General features: G+C 33.7%; 1 protein-coding gene across 1 annotated transcript in view; it reads right to left on the reverse strand.

Annotated features, from left to right (window-relative positions):
* FCHO2 (FCH and mu domain containing endocytic adaptor 2) overlaps positions 1-18,948 on the reverse strand; it is a 116,011-nt gene that overhangs the window by 23,182 nt on the left and 73,881 nt on the right. The window contains exons 14-20 of the mRNA XM_060007181.2: positions 18,245-18,256; positions 17,877-17,901; positions 15,847-15,889; positions 13,551-13,645; positions 7,698-7,801; positions 4,846-4,972; positions 459-570 (exon numbers count right to left, since the gene is read on the reverse strand). Of these exons, the coding sequence (XP_059863164.2) occupies positions 459-570; positions 4,846-4,972; positions 7,698-7,801; positions 13,551-13,645; positions 15,847-15,889; positions 17,877-17,901; positions 18,245-18,256 (518 nt within the window). The remainder of the gene's footprint in view (positions 1-458; positions 571-4,845; positions 4,973-7,697; positions 7,802-13,550; positions 13,646-15,846; positions 15,890-17,876; positions 17,902-18,244; positions 18,257-18,948) is intronic.

The raw sequence follows: 18,948 nt of genomic DNA on the forward strand, positions 1-18,948 counted from the left end.
GGGTGGTCATTCACCCAAAGATCATTTTCTTAATAGAAGGAGGTTAAACCAATCCTTCAAGAGTCTCCTGTAAATAGACATGCACTCTAGGTCTCTCTTGCAAACATCACACTTTCACCAAAGATATACATTAGGCCAAGATTCAGAGTTCTATCCCCATCTACGTCAGCTGCCACAATCCTGTTCTACAGACATGTCAAACAACAGATTTGTCATACTGGTCGTAAAGCCTGGGCAAAAACGTACATAAACTTAGAAAAAAGCCATCACTACTGATTATAGTGACTTCTTAAATTCGAAAGACAATATCTAAATGACTATAATTGATAGCAAAAAGCAGGTAAACAAGTAATAGAAAACTCTAATAGAGAATCAAAATGTAACTCTTAAAATTTACCACCAAGCCCCCTGCCCCTGAAACACACACACACATATACATGTATCTTTTAAAAACTAACTTGGTGGGATCTGCCCCTTTAAAGTAGGCATTAACAGATTCTGTAAGGGCGACTGCCACAGGTAAGGTGTCCTGATTTCCAAGGCTGACAGGACTGGGACCTCGTGACACACCTAGAATAAATACAATTCATTTGTTAAATCCTATAGAAAGATATTTATTAAATACCAAGACAGAGTAGACTCAAAATATTAGCTTGTCACAAGTGACTCTATTACTGGTTTCAAAGATGCCCCAAGTATAAATCTGGTTAAAAAATGGAGCATAAAACAAGTTGGACAAATAAAATATGACAGGAAAATATGTCACAGTGACTTCAATTTTAAATAGAATGACAAAGAAGGGTTGGGTTAAGGAATGTCAGAAGGAAAAAGCCCTTCAGCTGAAGAGCTAAAATTACTAAAATATGGCTTCAAAACCATTCAGATACTAAATTCTTTCAGGTTCTACTAATTCACATATGTAAGATCATTAAACTGGATTTTTCTATTTAAGGTATTCCTATACATTAGCTATTTCTAAATTAGCAGTGTAATGTAATCATGCACTACTCATTATTACTGTAATTCTCCTTTACCTCTTCTTTGTCTTATGCTTGTATTATATTCCCATACTACCTTTCCTCAATAAACATGACTAATAACATCATTTTGAGGTAACATTCCTCACATAAAGTTAACTCAGTAAGATACCTTTAGAGTCAAATCATAGAAAGAGCAGTGTTTTAAAAGAGTAATAAAATGTAAACAAATTTAATGTATATGTTCAGGTGTTTTTTAAAACCTAAAATCTGGTTTATTTCATAACAGACAAATCCCTTAAAACAGTGCATTGCCTTTTTTTTATTTACAAATGTACTCTCTCCATTTATGCCTTACCATTGTTATCGATTGGAAAGTGGAGCATTTCATTTAATATACAATATATGATGAAATTTTGTAAAAATAAGTCAATTGGGTAGTTAATGATGATTATTCATTCTTAAAGAAAAATATGTTGACCTAGGTTATTCATTTATCTCTGAAATCTGAATGTATGTTTTTTGTTACATAAATGTTACACCATGTTCATAGCCATCAGATATTTTTATTTCAGATGTGAGCTACTTTTGAGATACCTAGAGTATTGTTATTTCTAACAAAAATCAGTACTAGCTTTCTTTGCCTCACAACTAAACCTGGGCTCCTACAAATAGTGAGAAAGAGCTTTTGTTACCTTTGGAGGCCAGGAAGATTCTGTACTGTTCAAGATTTTGAAGAATTCTGATTTAGAAGGTTCTTCATAGTTTAAAAAAAAAAATGACTCAGTGATTAAAAATACATGGAAACAGGAACTGCTGTTTCTAGGCCACTGGGAAAAGTAAACTCTCCCAAACAAGACAAGTTAAAATTTCATATGAAAATAAACTCAATAATAAAATGTATTCACAAAATCACAACAGCTACTATCTACTAACCACCAATATATACCAGACACTTTGCCAAAGAGGCATGAAAGAAATGGTGCCTTTCTGAACCACAAGTAGTTTTTTTCTGCAAAGCAGGAACATACTTTGTGGGTGATGGGCTGCAACAATGAAAGGACATGAAAATGTGTCTGGAGAAGTGTTTATAACCCAGATCAGGACATGGAAGACCTTTAATTTTATCCTATTGGCACTAAAAGACACTGAAAATGTTTAAAAGAAACATGATTGTGTTTTTCATTTTGTAAGATCACTGAACACAGAGTGAATCCTGGATTGAAAAGAAAAATGACTTGGCAGGGATTCAAGTTTGGATCAGGTGAGAGATCATTAAATGAAAGCTAAGGGCTTGATCAAGAGGCAGTAGTTTCTAGGATATGTGATTACAACTATGCAAATACATGTTTGTGCAGTGGGAAAATTTCACTATAAATCTAAATTAGTTCAATTTTTTAAAAAATATATTCTATACTAGGGTCACTAGAAATTCAGGAAAGCATATTTTCAGAGAAAGATGAAGGCTATAATAATCTTTTATTAGAAAAAATTCTATGCTCTTAAATCTGAAATTAATCTTTTCCCTTAGGTAACCTACACAAGTGGATATCTACACACAGTCATGGGTAACATTAATGCCTGCTAGGACTTTGACATTAAAAATCAAAAGAAACCTACAAAGTTATTCTTTTCAATTATCCAATTTGGGCATATAAAATGAGAATTCTTGAAATAGTTTCCCTGTAAATTGCTAAGCCTGTTACTGAAATATTGGCAAGAAGAAAAAAGTACTGGAAAGTTAGGAAAAAAACTCAAAATCCACTTAACATTTTGGCATATCCCCTTTTGTATATTCCATTGTTTCCAAGATCATATTGTATATGCATCCTTCAAAAAAATGTTTGACACAGGAAATACGTGCTTAAGTCCCTAAAAAAGTCTAAGTGTGTACTATATTATTCAGAATAACTCATTTTTTGGAAAAAATAAATTCCTTGGATGTTCTTCTTTATAAGGATAGTATGCATGCATTCTAATTTTGGTTTAATTGTTGCATATTTACAATTGTGTATGTTTTGAAAATGCAGAGACATAAAGCTGAAATAAAAGGTACCTACCTTTGTAACAATCAGTGAATATTTTTGTGGAATTCCTTTCAGCTCCGGAGTAAAAAACAGGGACTCACCCCCAACTATTTCCTACCTCTTTGCTTCTAACTTCAGCTCACTGTATGAATGGTTTTCGTATGATTGATAGCCTTTGCTTTGTGGTTTTTATATTATAGTTTCTTTTTTTTAACTGACATATTCTTTCTGGTTCTTTCCTAATCACTTTTTCTCTGCTTCTAATAGCTTTAGAGGTAAGATTTGTTGATATTTCTTAATGTTAAGGAGAGAAGAGCAGGAGGGAGATGGAAGATAATGCAAAAATAATGTATGTTTTTATAACTTATCCACTGCTATCAATGGATCCTGTATAGAAACTGGACATAATTAGTACAAAATTGAGATAGTTAAACCTTAGAGTTATTCTTGATTTCTGAGACACCATAAATTGCTGGAAAAGGAAAAATTAGATAACAGAGTATTTTAGATACACTTTAGGGTCATTAGTTAACACATACATCTGCTTTCGATACAATACCTTGTGAAGTCTCACAGTGCTTTTCAATTTCAGAGAGTGTCCCAATCAAATTATCATCTTCTATCATATTTAAATAAAACAAAATATTGCAGGAAAAGAAAATACTTTCAAGAACAAGAAGAATCAAAAACTTAAATCTAAACAGGGAGCTGAATAAACATCACAATAAAGAAAGAAATTTTTAGGAAGATTTAAAGAAACTTTGTCCTATAAAATCCACATTACATCACATCCTGCCTGCCTGTATCATCACCGTCACCTACTTGTCGTTCTCCTATTGCCAGCACTGGCCCAAACTACAAACAAATATGTACCAACTTAATCAAAATTAAAGTTTCCATCACAAATAGAAAACGTTCTGAATAATCTGGAGATAATGGGAAACGACTAAAGCAATTTTGGTTACCAGGACCTGCCTGATTTCTAACAGGACCCATCTATGTTCTTTATGATTAAAATACAGATTCTGTGGAAACAAAAGGTAACAAAACCACATATACAAACAAAATGTAAGAATAAGGTGCTTGTTACAGCAAACAAAAAGACTTATTGAATATATTGTTTACATAAAGTCAGAAGATGGGAAAAACAGTATGTTCACAAAAGTATATAAAATAAGATGGTAACATCATGTTCAGACATTTAGAAAGAAAATCATTTATCTCATTTTAGCCTATACCACTCATGCCGTTTTTACAATGGCTACATACAGAAGGCCCATTTCTCCTGCGTGAGTTTTGACAAATCAAATTAAGTATAATTAAATCAGCTTAATTAGGGCTGGGATTCTTAAACTCAACATGCATCAGAATTGCCTAGAAAGCCTGTTCAACGATTGCTAGCCCCACTCCAGAGTTTCTGATTTAAAAGGTCTGCATTTCTAGTAAGTTCCAGGTGATACAGACAGATGCTGCAGGTCCCAGGATCACACTGCAAGCACAAAACCCCTTCCTTTCACTGAATCAGTTGCTTTTAAAACAAATTTTCTTAGGAATGTAAGTACCAATTCACAGTAGAAAGTACTGCATCATATTCTGCCTTCAACTATTTATATTGGTCCGTAGTTTATAAATTTGATGCATTCTTAACAGTGCTAATCATGGTTAAAATGCTCTATTCAGATAATATAAAATGTGAAAGAGAAAAGGAAAATGTGGCTAGTTTGATAATGCCAGGTGTGTTTCCAGAAAACCAAAATGTCTAATGCTTAATTCTTCACTACCCTCAGCCTGATCATATTTTGGATGTTAAATTTTGCATGTAATTTATGATAACCACTTACCTACTGGAGTATTGGCAGCACTTAGTGACGCAGAAGATGAGATAGAGGAAGAACTTTCTGCCCGGGCTAACGGAGCAGCAGGAGGTGGGCTGGTATTGGAAGTTATAGGTGGGCTGAATGGCCTGGGCTTAAAAACAAAATGTCATTTACCAAAATGCTAAAACAATTTCCCAGTTATCAGAAAAGATTTTTAGGTATCAGGAATATTAATTTTAAAATACTAAACCAAATTTATTGTGTTTCTTAAAACTCACAGAGATGCCTAGGTCAAATCATTTTCAAGAATATATTAAAAGCTGAAAAGCCTATTTTAAAATAATGCCGTCAAGAGAATCTTTGTATATAAAACTTTTTCCGTCTTTCAAAAAGTATGCTTAAGATAGATTCTCAGAAGTTAAACTGTTAAACATTATGAAGGCTTTTCATACATAGTGCCAAACTGCTTCCCATTTGGGTAACTCACTTTACCCTACTGCCTGTAAATATATGAGAATATTTCTCTGCACTCTTGCCAGCAATGAACAGATGAGCCTTAGAAGAAGGAAAAATAATAAAATTTAAAACCTTTTAGCTAATTCCGTACATAAAAATAAAATTGGCATTTCTCTTTTATGAGTTGTCTGTTAGCTTTGCCTTAGTTTGGGGAGGTCTTAGTATTATCTGAGCTTCCACTAACCCTTTTCTTTATTTGATGCAAATATTTTCTTCCTGAATATTGCTTTACTTTTGGCATTTACAAATCTGTGCACATTTTCCTTATAATTCATTGTAATGCTTCCTCATTGAGAAAGTTTACCCCATTCAGAGGTTTGAGAAAATCTTAATTCTACTGTCTTTCCACTTTTCTGGTTAAAAATAAAAACAAATATGAAAAATATGATTCCAATTCATTTATCTTTTACTTTGGTGAATGTTTTTTTTCCTTCCAAATTCCTAATTGTTCCAATAATACATTAGCAACACTTCCTGAGGTGTTTCATTTTTAAAATATGGAATATTGAGCTTAATTAAAGACAACATTTTCCTGCTTATAAAAGTTATAAGTAAATGCAGTATTTATTTAGTGCCTATACTGTGTGTCAGGTCTTGGGTACTAGATACAAAGCAGTGAATTAGACACTGTTTCTGTCCCCATCTATTTGAGGAACATGAAAAACAGAAGGCGAGAAACAACCAACAAAACCCTATAAGCATTCATACACTAAAATTATTCAACTCTACTCGCATGAATATAAATTTATAGATATACACTCTTATAAAAATTAGATTATACTGCCCAAAATATTTTATATTTAGTAAACCCTTGTGCCCCCAATTATTTTTAAAGTATTAGTTCCAGAGAATGGCTTTTGGATGACTCATTATTATGGACAGCAGGTTGAAAAAACACAGCAAGGTGTAAAATGTGGCTGTGGAAATATACAGATGGAGGTGGTACAGGACATGAGGTGACAGGCATTATGTAAACTATTAAGGCATTAGCAAAGTATTAAGGATATGAAACTGGCTAAAACATAGTCCAGTGAAGGAAACACACACAAAAACAGTACAGTCATCCCTTACACTTTAAATCATCTCTAGATTACTTACAATACCTAATACAATGTAAATTCTATGTAAAAAGTTGTACATGCAATGCAAATGCTATGTAAACAGTTGCTAGTGTGTGGCAAATTCAAGTTTTCTTTTTGGAACTTTCTGGATGCCCCCCCCCCAATATTTTTAATCTGTGGATGTGGAACCCATAGATACGGAGAACTGACTGTGGGTCAACTTTATATACAATGTGATTGAAGCACTAAAAGAAACACGAGCAAGTGTATGGGTATAAGGAAGAGAATGAAGGAGGATGATTAAGTCCACTGTGGGGTGGAGAGGAGGAGTAACCATCAAAGAGGGCTTCACCTAGGTGGTGATATGTAGCAGGGTCTTAAAGTGAGCAGTTTCCTACATAGAAAACTGAGGGGTATTTCAGACAAGAGGGAGTACAATAGAGACATGGATATGTAAAAGAGCATGATGTGTTTGGGGAACAGTGGAAAGTTTCAAGTGGCTGGAACCTAGGTTGCAAAGAGGAGAAAACCGGACAGTTAGTATGGTAATGCAGGTTGCTGAGTCAACTTTATGAAGAGTCTTGTAGATTCAGCTGAAATATTCAACCACGTGGATTATAGGTGTACCACTGTAGATGTATATCAGGAGAAAAAGATTAAGCTTGACATTTAGAAATTTAATTCTGGCAATTAAACTGGCAAGTGAAAGATGAAAGTAAACCAGAACAGACTGAAGGAAAGAAGACTGGTTTGGGAGAGCCTGACTCTCAGTAGAACCCATATATTTTCTTTCGTTATCTGACACCTTTCGAAGACCAATGCCTTTTTCTTTTTTTAAGCAATGTGTACTTTTACAAGTCAATTAAGTGATGTGAACTCCAGACTGCTTATGTATAAAATAAAGAAAGCTGGACTAGATGCCCACCAGGACTCCCCTGGCACTATACTTCTAGGTCTAAGAACAGGCCACCATTTTTTCCTTAATATTTGACTTTAAGCAAAATTATATGAAAATTGCTTCCTAATTATGAAACAATGGGTACTGAATTGTATTTTTATAATGTGCTAACTTTCTCAGGAAATCTCCTTCCTCCTGAACAACGGTCTTGCTCCACAGGTATGATCACTGAGATAATATGGGGAAGTGAAGGAAGTATCAGCAGGGAAAACTTTTCTGTACTTTGAAGACTTGAGTAGAAAATTCCAAGCATTTAGCAGTAAAGGGACATACAGAGAAATATCATTTGCATATTAAATCAAAACAGTTATAATTAAAAAAAAAAACACCTGAGTACATACTATTTCATTAATCCCACTGAGTTTTCCTGAAGTAAGCTTTGGTCTGGAAGCAGGCCTTGGAGGTGGGACAATGGTACCTACAGAAAGAGGAGTTGTGGGCCTGGCTGGTGGGTGGAAAAAGAGAATTTGAAGAAAATCATTAGTATGTACCAATCCCTAGATAAAAACATTCTATTACAGAGAAACTATTAGGATTCAAAGCTCATTTTTCAGAAGTTCTTTTTCTTTAAAATGTAATTATAGCTATTTGTGAAATGCTAGGAATGTATCAAGCATGCTTTTTTCGAAGCTACCAATAATATTCCTGAAAAAAAAATTAACTTTTCAATAAAACTGACATAAATTGTATTCCTGTTTCAATTATTTATACATATAAAAATTAAATCTAATAAGTAAGCTGGTGAAAACCAGTTTAAGGCCTAAGGTCTTTAGTTTACTGCCAATACTTCTACTTTACAGTTATTTGCAAGACCAAGCCTTTGAAGCAACATCTTCAAAATAATAACATGAACTCTAAATAAAAACATTTACCTTAATTAAACTTGTAATCTCACTGTTAAGTTGAAACACACTGTGCCATTTTTTAGTGACAATCAAACATATCTTTATAGTTTACAAAAAAATTTTCCACAAATCACTATAACTAATTTTTGGTAAATATAGAAAATCATATATTGACTTCATAAACCCTACATGAATTTAGTGTTCAATGTTTTTCAACACTATTTGCAAATGTTGCAATTTTAAAACCAGAAATACTAACCTCAGTATTCCTAATTAAAAATAACTCTCCAGGGACTTCCCTGGTGGTGCAGTGGTTAGGAATCCGCCTGCCAATACAGGGGACACGGGTTCAAGCCCTGGTCCAGGAAGAGCCCACATGCCACGGTGCAACAAAGCCCGCGAGCCACAACTACTGAGCCCGCGTGCCACAACTACTGAAGCCCACGCGCCTAGGGCCCATGCTCCGCAACAAGAGAAGCCACCACAATGAGAAGCCCACGCGCTGCAACAAAGAGTAGCCCCCGCCTGCCATAACTAGAGAAAGCCCACGCACAGCAACAAATAACCAACGCAGCCAAAAAAAAAAACCTCAGCATGGTAGAAATTAATCAGTGAAATTCAAGTGTATATCATCAAAAGTCACACATGTATTAACATAATCAAAGCAAGAGTGTAGAAGCAAATACATTTAAATGACCTTTAAATTAATTAAAATGATCCTCAAATTCTTTTGGTCCATTCTAAAAGATAAGTCTATAATTCAGATTGAAGAATATAATATGGGTGTGAAGAAATATGTTTCAGTAAGTTCTATGAGTTTACAGATGTGCAAAGTTAAAAATGTAAGAATGGGCCTAAGTATGTACATGGGGAAACAAACAGTAAAGCTGAGGACCCTTGGCCAGCAATGGAGGAGTGAAAGGAAGGAGCACGGAGGTGGTAGCAAGAGACCTAAAGTAAAAGGTAGTCACACCGGAGTGAAAGCAAATGCATGGGGGTATGGAATCATCTAGAAAGCAGATATGAAGAGATAAAAGATGCAAGCACCATTCAGGTTGCTTGAAGAAAACAGTAAAAACCTGGTAAGAAATCAAGTTTAGATTCTAAGCCTGCTGCCTTCTTCCAGTCAGCACCAGTTCTTTCATGCTGCGCCCCTACTTTAAGCTGTACATTGGAAGAAATGCGCACTAACCTGAAGACTGTTACACTTCCCTGTGCTATGACATATTTACTTTAACGATAGTTCATTATCAATGAAACCAGCACTGACCAATACTCAAGTTATTTCAAGCTTCTGAGGGGGCTTAACATGGTAGAGACGTTTACACCTGAAGCTTCATTACTAATCAAGTGGCCTGTCCAAATGGCATTTAGATTGACTCAATCCAAGCCTGGTAGAAGTGTTAAGTTCACCTTCTTCAAATAATCAGAATTTGCTTTTTGAGAAAAAGTAATAAAAATGCTCATTAATATCACTGTTTATAAATGTATCTATTAATTACAGTAATAACTTTATAAATTATAAACAAATCTATCTCCACATGCCAATTAGATACTGCTTCTAGAAGCTTCTGAAGGAGATGACTACAACTGTTCACAGGTTTAAGTGTCTTAATTGTGTTTTGTGGTGGTGGTAGTGCTCACTTCAAATAAATGTCCACTAGATGCAGTATTTCAAGAACATGAAGTGACTTGTGAAGTATAAAACACAGGCAAAAAGAGCTAACCGGGCTTCCCTGGTGGCGCAGTGGTTGACAGTCCGCCTGCTGATGCAGGGGACACAGGTTCGTGCCCCAGTGCGGGAAGATCCCACATGCCGCGGAGCGGCTAGGCCCATGAGCCATGGCCGCTGAGCCTGCGCATCCGGAGCCTGTGCTCCGCAACAGGAGAGGCCACAACAGTGAGAGGCCCACGTACTGCAAAAAAAAAAAAAAAAAAAAAAGAGCTAACCTACATCTGCTCTCTGACACTACCTAAGGGGAACAGATAAAGCATGTTTCCCATACCACCCTTCATCTGAATAAAGGCACAGACTAATCTAGGATACAGAAGCGATGATGATGCAGAAGAAAAACGAGCAGCATTGCTAGCTTCCTCTGTCAGTAGCTTTTCAAAACATTTAATATTATGGCAAAGGTCACGCTGATCCTCAGAGATGCAGCTGTTGGAAAAATCTCTCATCCAAAGCACCAGGGAACCCAAAGGTATTTTCAGCTTTACAATGCAATCTCTGGAATGCCTTCTGAGCTCCACTGGAGTCAGTAATTTTAACAAGTTCATCAGTAAAGGAAATCCACTGACTCTGCAACCATGAAGCAAAAGGACACTTATTGTGCTCGCTGGTGGTGTCGTTACAGCAGGATAGCAGAGAGGGTTGGTGGAAAAGTCTGGTAATGGGTTTTCTAGACCTAAAATCTGACCTGGTTTCAAGTAAAGAACCAATTATCACACCCCCAGACAAATCAGTTTGGGAGAGAAAAGCAGAGTTCCTATTCTGTTCACTAAGGTCAGCGGAAGAAGAATAAAGAAACTGAAAACTAGAAGCAACAGGAAAATTCTAAAACTAAAATATAAATCTGCAGAGCCAAATAGTTCTTATTTCAGGTTAATATTATTTCAATTACTCAAAACTAGAAAAATTTAATAATACATGGAACAAGAGCATGAGCTCAAACTTTATATTAACTGAGGAAAATAATTATGAAAATAAGAAACTTAAAATATGTATGAGTAAAATCTAAGGTCCAAAAATATATAAGGCCAGAATTATTCCTGATTTTCAGAGGAGCAAAAGGTAATGCTAACAGTCAGTAAAAGTCTAAAGAGGTTTGACAAGGTGTCAAAGTGATGCTGCTGGGTACATGTGTTCCTTAACAAAGTGCCTGACTAGTGATAAAACTTAAAACTGTCATAGGAAGTAAGACAGACTAAATCAGTGTTGGAGTTAATATAAAAAACCAGCCTAATATTTTTCAAAAGATAATTTTACAGGGGTTTTACAGAGCACAAGTGCTCAATTAACCCATGGGTAGAGAAGAAATGGTCTATACTAGCACTTATCAAAGGGAAGGAAGATATGAGCTATTTATATTAAATTTTATATACATATACTTTATCACATATAATTTATGTATATGTAAATTGTACATATATGTTTATTTTAAGAAGCAACTGAAAATACTTCTGTACCAAACTTTAAGCATGCTTCTTAAACATATAACAACACTGAAAGGTTTAACATATTAGTTACTAACTGATAGGAATTATTTTCTTAGACTGGTTTAGCTGAGATGGAGTGATTAATGAATTAAGATTCTGAAAGGGACAAAGGAGAGCAGGGAATAATCTGACAACCTGGCCATTTCTAAAATGTGAAAATGGTACCAGTGTAGACGATGTTAAGGGAGACATGCACTGTAAAAAGCAGTGGAAGAAAATTTAAGACAAAATGCCTATTTCACAATTTCACTTAGGGCCAGTCTTACAAAACAGGAGAATCATCATAATGTATTCATCAGTTTTATCAATAATTATATTCTGTCCAAGTGAAGACTTAATAATAATTACCACACAGCAGAATGTCTCTTTTCAACATCACTAACATCCTTTGAAGGGCAAAATAATCTGACATTTTTAGACTTAATAGGAAGTTTTTAAAAGGCATAGCAAAATAAATTTTAAAATAAGCAAAAAAAAAGAGAAAGTTTTATCATTCCCTACCTACTAAACATCAAATGACAACTAAATGAAACTATCATTTTTTTACCTGAAGTTGAAAGTGATATGGGCAAAACATTCTTTAGATAGGTAGCAAGAGGAAAAGAGAGCACTTTTTTGAAAAGGAGATTGTGCTAAAGAAAATAGAAACAAAGGGTAGAGTTATGAAGAAATTTCTATATAACTAAAACTTCTGTGATAAAGTGAAAATTTTTACTAAAGATTAATAAAACCAATTCATAAAAGAATATTATCAAAATTAAAATTAGGACCTTCTCCATTCTAAAAACAGAACAAAACAGTATTCTGACATTTTTACTAAACAAAAAAAGAGACCTTAATACAACTTCAGTTTTTCCTATACAATTATTTTACTTATAAAATCTATTAGTAAGATTAGTTTCCTAAAACTAAATAGTAAACAAATGCCAATTGAGAAAGGCTATAATGCCACTTCAGAATATGTGCAATTACCTAATGACTGCTTCTTGCTGTTCAAAACTCCCAATTGTTTCAGGTTAAGGTTGCCTAAAATCCACTTATAATTTCTTTTTAAAACATTAGTTTCTAAACAGTCCAATTTTAAATACTAGTGTTTATTTTATTATTAAGAGTAAAATGTTTCAACATGGCTTATTGTTTTGTTAATCTGCCAGAGTATGACGAATTGAACAAAGATTTTGGAATTAGTAAGATCCAGGTTTGAATCCATGCTTCATTTCCTAGTTATGTGGTGTTAGAGAAGTTCCTGATCTCTCTCAGCTTTACTTTTTCTATTTATAAAACAGGGGCAATAAAAAGGACTTCATGCAGCAGTTAATGAGATGAAATCAAACAGAACGTGCATATATCCCAGCAAAGAGACAGCAAGAACTCAATTCAAGTTCTCTCCCCAACATTCAAGCATTCCCTTAACCCCAAGTACTGCACGGCATTTCTGAAATCCCCAAGGCGGCTAAGATCAACTTAAAGTGATTTTATTTTCATTTTTTGAACAAGCAGTTTTATTAAACATGCTTTGATGGTTGACTAGTGGGATTTCATATTTTGAAGAAAAGAAAAATTTAATATATTCTTGCCAAAAGAACAACTAAAACACATTCATAAAGTTATTTCATGTTGGGAAGTGCTAAAGCCTTTCTGGAAAGCAGTTTGGCAAAAAGTAACAATGGGCATATCTTGTGACTCATAAATCTTGTATTAATAAATTATTATAAGGATATGAGATGTGCACAAAATCTGCTGTATCTATGGATGTCCATAATACTAAAAACTAGATGCAACCTGAATGTCCATCCAGAATGGACTGGTTGTATTAACGCACATCTATGAAGCTGAATAATAAAAATTATTATTTGGGCATTGATATAGGAATGATGCCTAGAAATAAGTATATTAAGGGAAAAAAAGTTGGTGTTTGATGAATTTTTATTGTTTAAGCCATATGGTCTTTAAGGTAAGTTAACAAAATCAGTATAAAATCACTTTTATATGGCAATATGATCAGAGGACAAGTTAAATTTTTGATCATTAAGTACAACATACAAGTAATGGATAAATCAATTAGAAAAAAGTAACTACTGCATTCCTTTACAGTTACAGAGAAAAAAAAATATATATATATATGTTTACCTGATGATGATGATGAAGTTAGTGAAGTTGAAGAAGATGAATCAAGAGATGGTCCAAACAGGGGGTCCCAAGCAAGTAAATCACTGGTCCCTTTCCTACCATAACATTTTAAAAATAAGGATTTTAGCAAATGAGTATTTTATTAGTATAAAATATAGTAACTTATCTTTATTTCATAGAAAGCTCAATATATATGATTAAAGAGTTGGACATTGTGCTTCACATATGATTGAATATGTGAAGAACTTAATTAGCAGGTTTAATAAACTGATATTTGTTAACTGCTATAAGCAGAACCCACAATAACATTAAGTTCGCAAAGGAGAGTAGATTAATCCCCACTGATTAAACCTTGTTATATTCTAATAAACGTAGGGGCTGTCAGAATAGAAATAATTTCAGTTTTACAAATGAAAAGCAGCATGGAGAGTCTATATGAGCTGCCTAAGGACACACAGCTAATTAATTCTGTGGCACTGTCAGATGTGCTAATTCACATCTGGAGCCCAGTCTTGGATAGATAATTTCTGAAGTGATATGAAATCAGATAGAATTTTTATAAGGCCATACTTATTATCAAAGATGAAGAAAAAGGGTAAAGGATTTTTTTCAAAGTACTTTTTAAGTACAGGATGGTGGCTTAAGCTCCATGTACATAAACGACTCTATACAAACTTCAAAGATCTGATCACTGCAGTAGATCATGCATAGGAGGAATTCTCCCTAGGTAATCCACTACGTGGGCTACTAAGGTTGGCCAGCAAAATGTATGGGTCATACATGTCTCTTTATGAGAGGTTACCAAGACTATGGACAAAATCAAGAGCATGAACATTCTCATTTCAAAAAACTCAATGTGCTGCGTAACCAAAGATTTTCTTCCACTGACCTCTTGGAATCCTTCAAACTAGTTACTCTCAGGATTCAACTCTTGGCTCTTTAATGCAAACATAAATGTTTCTCTTTTCCATCTTAGTCATATACCCTTTTAGGATGCTTAATTTCTAGGATCTTGAGGACCTGACCTTTGCCACCCCGTCTTTTTTTCAAGTTAACTGCCCCAACTTTATTGAGGTATGTTTGACAAATAAAAATTGTACATATTTATGGTATAAAAAAAGAAAATCCCCATTTAAGAATAATCTAATGTATCAAACTACCATTATTTAAAATATTTTTTAGAAATCCTAGAAAACAGGCCCACTATAATGAAAATATTACAATTACCTATAAGCACATATCTAGTATCTCAACATGCACCCACATGGAAGCACACTTACGATAAAGTATAGAATCACAACTGTATAAATGATTCCTAAAAACAAAGTCTTAAAACACTAAACTTATCTTTAAAAATGATAAATCAAATGAACACCTCCACTCTGCTCGATTAGTGCTTAGCTTTCAAAGTTTCCATTTCAAACTATTCATTTAGTTAAGGCTACTTTTACTCATACAAAAAACATTAAAATAAAGTATTCTTGTTAATAAATACAGAAGTGAAAAAGGACCCATGCAACACTGGCTTAAAATATTTTTCTCTTTTTAAGAAGAACATGGCAACATGTCTTCTAGACCTCTCCTTTTTCAATTAAGTTGAAAAGGTTCATAAAGTATACAGTCTATTTTACAAGGTCACAGACAAAATTGAAGGAAAACTGAGAGAATTTCCATGTGAATAACTAGCTGAAATATAGACATGTATGAATTTGGGATACTATCATTTATTTAGAAGCAGTGAGGACACTAAGGCCAAATACAGCTGAATGGATTTTTTACAAATTATCATAGAAAGAAATGCTGTCAAATGAGAAAATAATTTAAAACTTCTAAAAACTCTATATGATGTTTCACAGCTTAGGAAACAGGATGATTAAAAACAGTATACTGGAATTAAAACTACAGAGATAATACAACGAAGGATACTTAAAATTTAAATGTAGTGGGGAGGGAATAATAAATAGGCGGAGGACACAGGATTTTTAGGGCAGTGAAATTATTCTGTATGATACTATAATGGTGGACACATATCAATATCCGTTTGTCAAAACTCATAGGATATACAACACCAAGGGTTAATCCTAATGTAAACCATGGACTTTGGGTGACAATGATGTGTCAGTGTAGCAAATGTGCTACTCTGGTGGGGGATTCTGATAGTGGGGAAGGTTTGGGCATATGTAGAGGCTAAATGTATATGTAAAAATCTCCATACCTTCCACTCAGTTTTGCTGTGAACTTAAATTTCTCTAAAAAATAAAGTCTATTTTAAAAAAATTTTTAACATGGAACTTACTCATTGGATGCAGCAGATGGCTTTGATTTTGTTAACTCTTCACCTAATTAAAAAGTTGAAATATTATGAAAAAATTAATAATCTGAGTAATAAAATATTTTAATGTAAGGAGAACTACTACACATACATCAATTTTTAAATTCTGGCATTAATAACATATATAAACAATTATGAAGAAAAGGAAAATAAGCCTTTAACAAGTCTTCTACCATGCTTAAAAATATAAAAATAGGGCCTCCCTGGTGGCACAGTGGTTGAGAGTCATCCTGCCGATGCAGGGGACACGGGTTCGTGCCCTGGTCCGGGAGGATCCCACATGCCGTGGAGCGGCTGGGCCCGTGAGCCATGGCCGTGAGCCTGCGCGTCCGGAGCCTGTGCTCCGCAACGGGAGAGGCCACAACAGTGAGAAGCCCGCATACCGCAAAAAAAAAAATTTAAAAAAAATAGCTGAATTTCTGTTAAATATTCATTTCTTCTAATATCTTTGATAAGAAACAACTTAAGTCAACTAAACTAATGAATAGTCAACTATTCATTAAACTGCTGTTCATAAAAAAAAACAGGGGCTACAACTTTAAAAATCAGAACAAATGTTTAAATACTTAGGTATTTAAATAATGTATGTAATAACTCAAGAATTTTAACTGATGCATCATGAAAGCATTTTTCAAGTTCTGATGATATTATTAATGATTATTTTATTGACCGAAAGTAGTTATTAATTCTTGAAGGACACCCTATTTTGAAAAATAAAATTTTTATAACAACAAAGGTCTCTTTATAAGGTAGTCTATTTTGCTACCTTCTGCATTTATAACATGAATCATTTCATAAGCAATTGGTACATGGAGGAACAGCATCAGTAATACAAAAGTCCTGCTGGTTAGTAAGCAATTTTCATTGCACCTTAATGTTTTGCATCACCAAGCAATAGCTGATGAATGCAAAATACATCAACATGGGTAATTACAGCAAACTATGAGGAATACAACAGTGTACATAATGCCCATTCACATCACATTCTCCCATTTGGCTCATTTCAGCTGTTTGTTTTGCCTCATGGTGCTTACTGTGGTGTTTGTCATCTTTTTGCATTTTGCCCTCATCCTGATAACTCAGTGGCCCCCTTTTATACGCATTTTCCTCACATCCCCTTATCATCAAGCTACTTACCATTTATGTTCTGAAAGTAAAAGCCTACTTTTAGTTTGGTATTTATTATGAATTTAATAGGTCTTTTTAATTGTGCTAGAATTTTTAATTACAATTGATGTCATGGTTTTTATCAAGCACTGTGTTCACAAAATTGCATAGCTTTTGTGTGGGCTGCCTCAACTCTATTTTCCCCACAACTCTTGTTATGTTTAATACATGATTCTGCAAATGGTGTTAACACCCCAAAAACATTTTTAGTATAATTTGAGTTACTGTACTAAAAATCTTATACTAGAAGTTGCAATTGTGATACGACTTAAAAATAGATCAAGCTAAAACTCATCTTTCTGGGGACTTCCCTGGTGGTCCAGTGACTAAGACTCTGTGCTCCCAATGCAGGGGGCCCAGGTTCAATCCCTGGTCAGGGAACTATATCCCACATGCCGCAACTAAGGGTTTGTATGCCACAACTAAAGATCCCACACGACACAACGAAGACCCTGCATGCCACAACTAAGACCTGGCTCAGCCAAATAAATAAATAAATATTAAAAAAAAAAGTGCCTTCTGGCTCATGAGGATGAGTTATGCTAATTAAACAGTTTTACGTGCTTAATCAGAAGCTGCTCTTTGGCTTTGTTGATTTCTGAAAAACGTTGTAGCCACGTATTCAAGTTTAAAGCATATCTCAAAACTAAAAGAAATAGTATAGGTAAGTTGTCTTCTGTTGCAAAACAAGTATCCTTCTAGTCTGTCATTATGGCTCATGATGAAAAAAAACCATTTCTACAACTACATATGTTAGACTACAAGCTTAGCAAATTCCCTGATAAATTTTAATAGACTTAAATAACCAATTTAAATGTCAAACTTACTAGATGAATTCCGATTCATCTGCACCTAAAATAGAAATGCAAAAACTAAGTATCATTAAACAAATAATTTAATGCGGTAATAAAATATTTGATAAAATGTTAATACTGGGAACATAATTTTAAGTTTTTAATATACCTGCTCAATTATAAACTGTATTTACATAAAAAGATTACAGAAAAAACTTTTTTGTAGTCAAAAAGTAATACAGGTACCTTTAAATCATTCAATAAAATGCTTTAAAATACCAGTATCTACAGCAACATACTATGACTTGCTAATTTAAAAACACAAATATTTTGAAAATCAATGTTCAAATATACAATTTCTTTTTAAGTCAATAGGTAAAAATATAAAATCTTGCACTTACTGGGCTGTGTCTCTAGTAGTACATGGAAGGAAAAAGAAAAACATAGTGTTTAAAAAAAAGGAAAAAGAAAAACATAGTATTTGCTTTAGAATTTAAAATATATTTCCTTGCTCTAAGCTCTAATAATCATGTCTTAATCATGTCTATTGATAAAATCTATATACCTTAAAACACATACACTGTTGGAGGGAAAGACAACTTAAGCTAGATAAGCAAACTGGGCAACAAAATATACTCTCAAGACCCCTCTTTTCAAATATTAACAATTAAAAATTTTCTGATTATTATTTATTTTCTGAGTATGAAGTTAACACGTTTACTTTTTTAAAAAAAATAGAAAAGAGCACAAAGCATCAATTATCTTACTACCCAAAGACAGATGCTTAACATTTTGATATATATATGTCCTCTAGGCTTTTATTTATTTACATATATATTTTAAATTAGTTATGCTCTTTACACAATAAAAAATGTTTAATGGCTTCACAACTTCCTACTTCAAATATAAATCATAATTTAATCTTGGCATTAGTGTTAAATAGTAATGGTAGAATAAAACCTCACTTCAGAAACTTGATGGAAAAAAGTTCTCAAATTCAACAAGTGTATGACTGGGAGAAAAACACTTTTTCTAAACAAATACATAAAGTCTACTTAAAATATGTAATTAAATAAAATACAAAATGATGAGAACTTTTATTCTC

This window comes from Delphinus delphis, chromosome 3, assembly GCF_949987515.2.
Source record: "Delphinus delphis chromosome 3, mDelDel1.2, whole genome shotgun sequence".
NCBI classification, from domain to species: domain Eukaryota; kingdom Metazoa; phylum Chordata; class Mammalia; order Artiodactyla; family Delphinidae; genus Delphinus; species Delphinus delphis.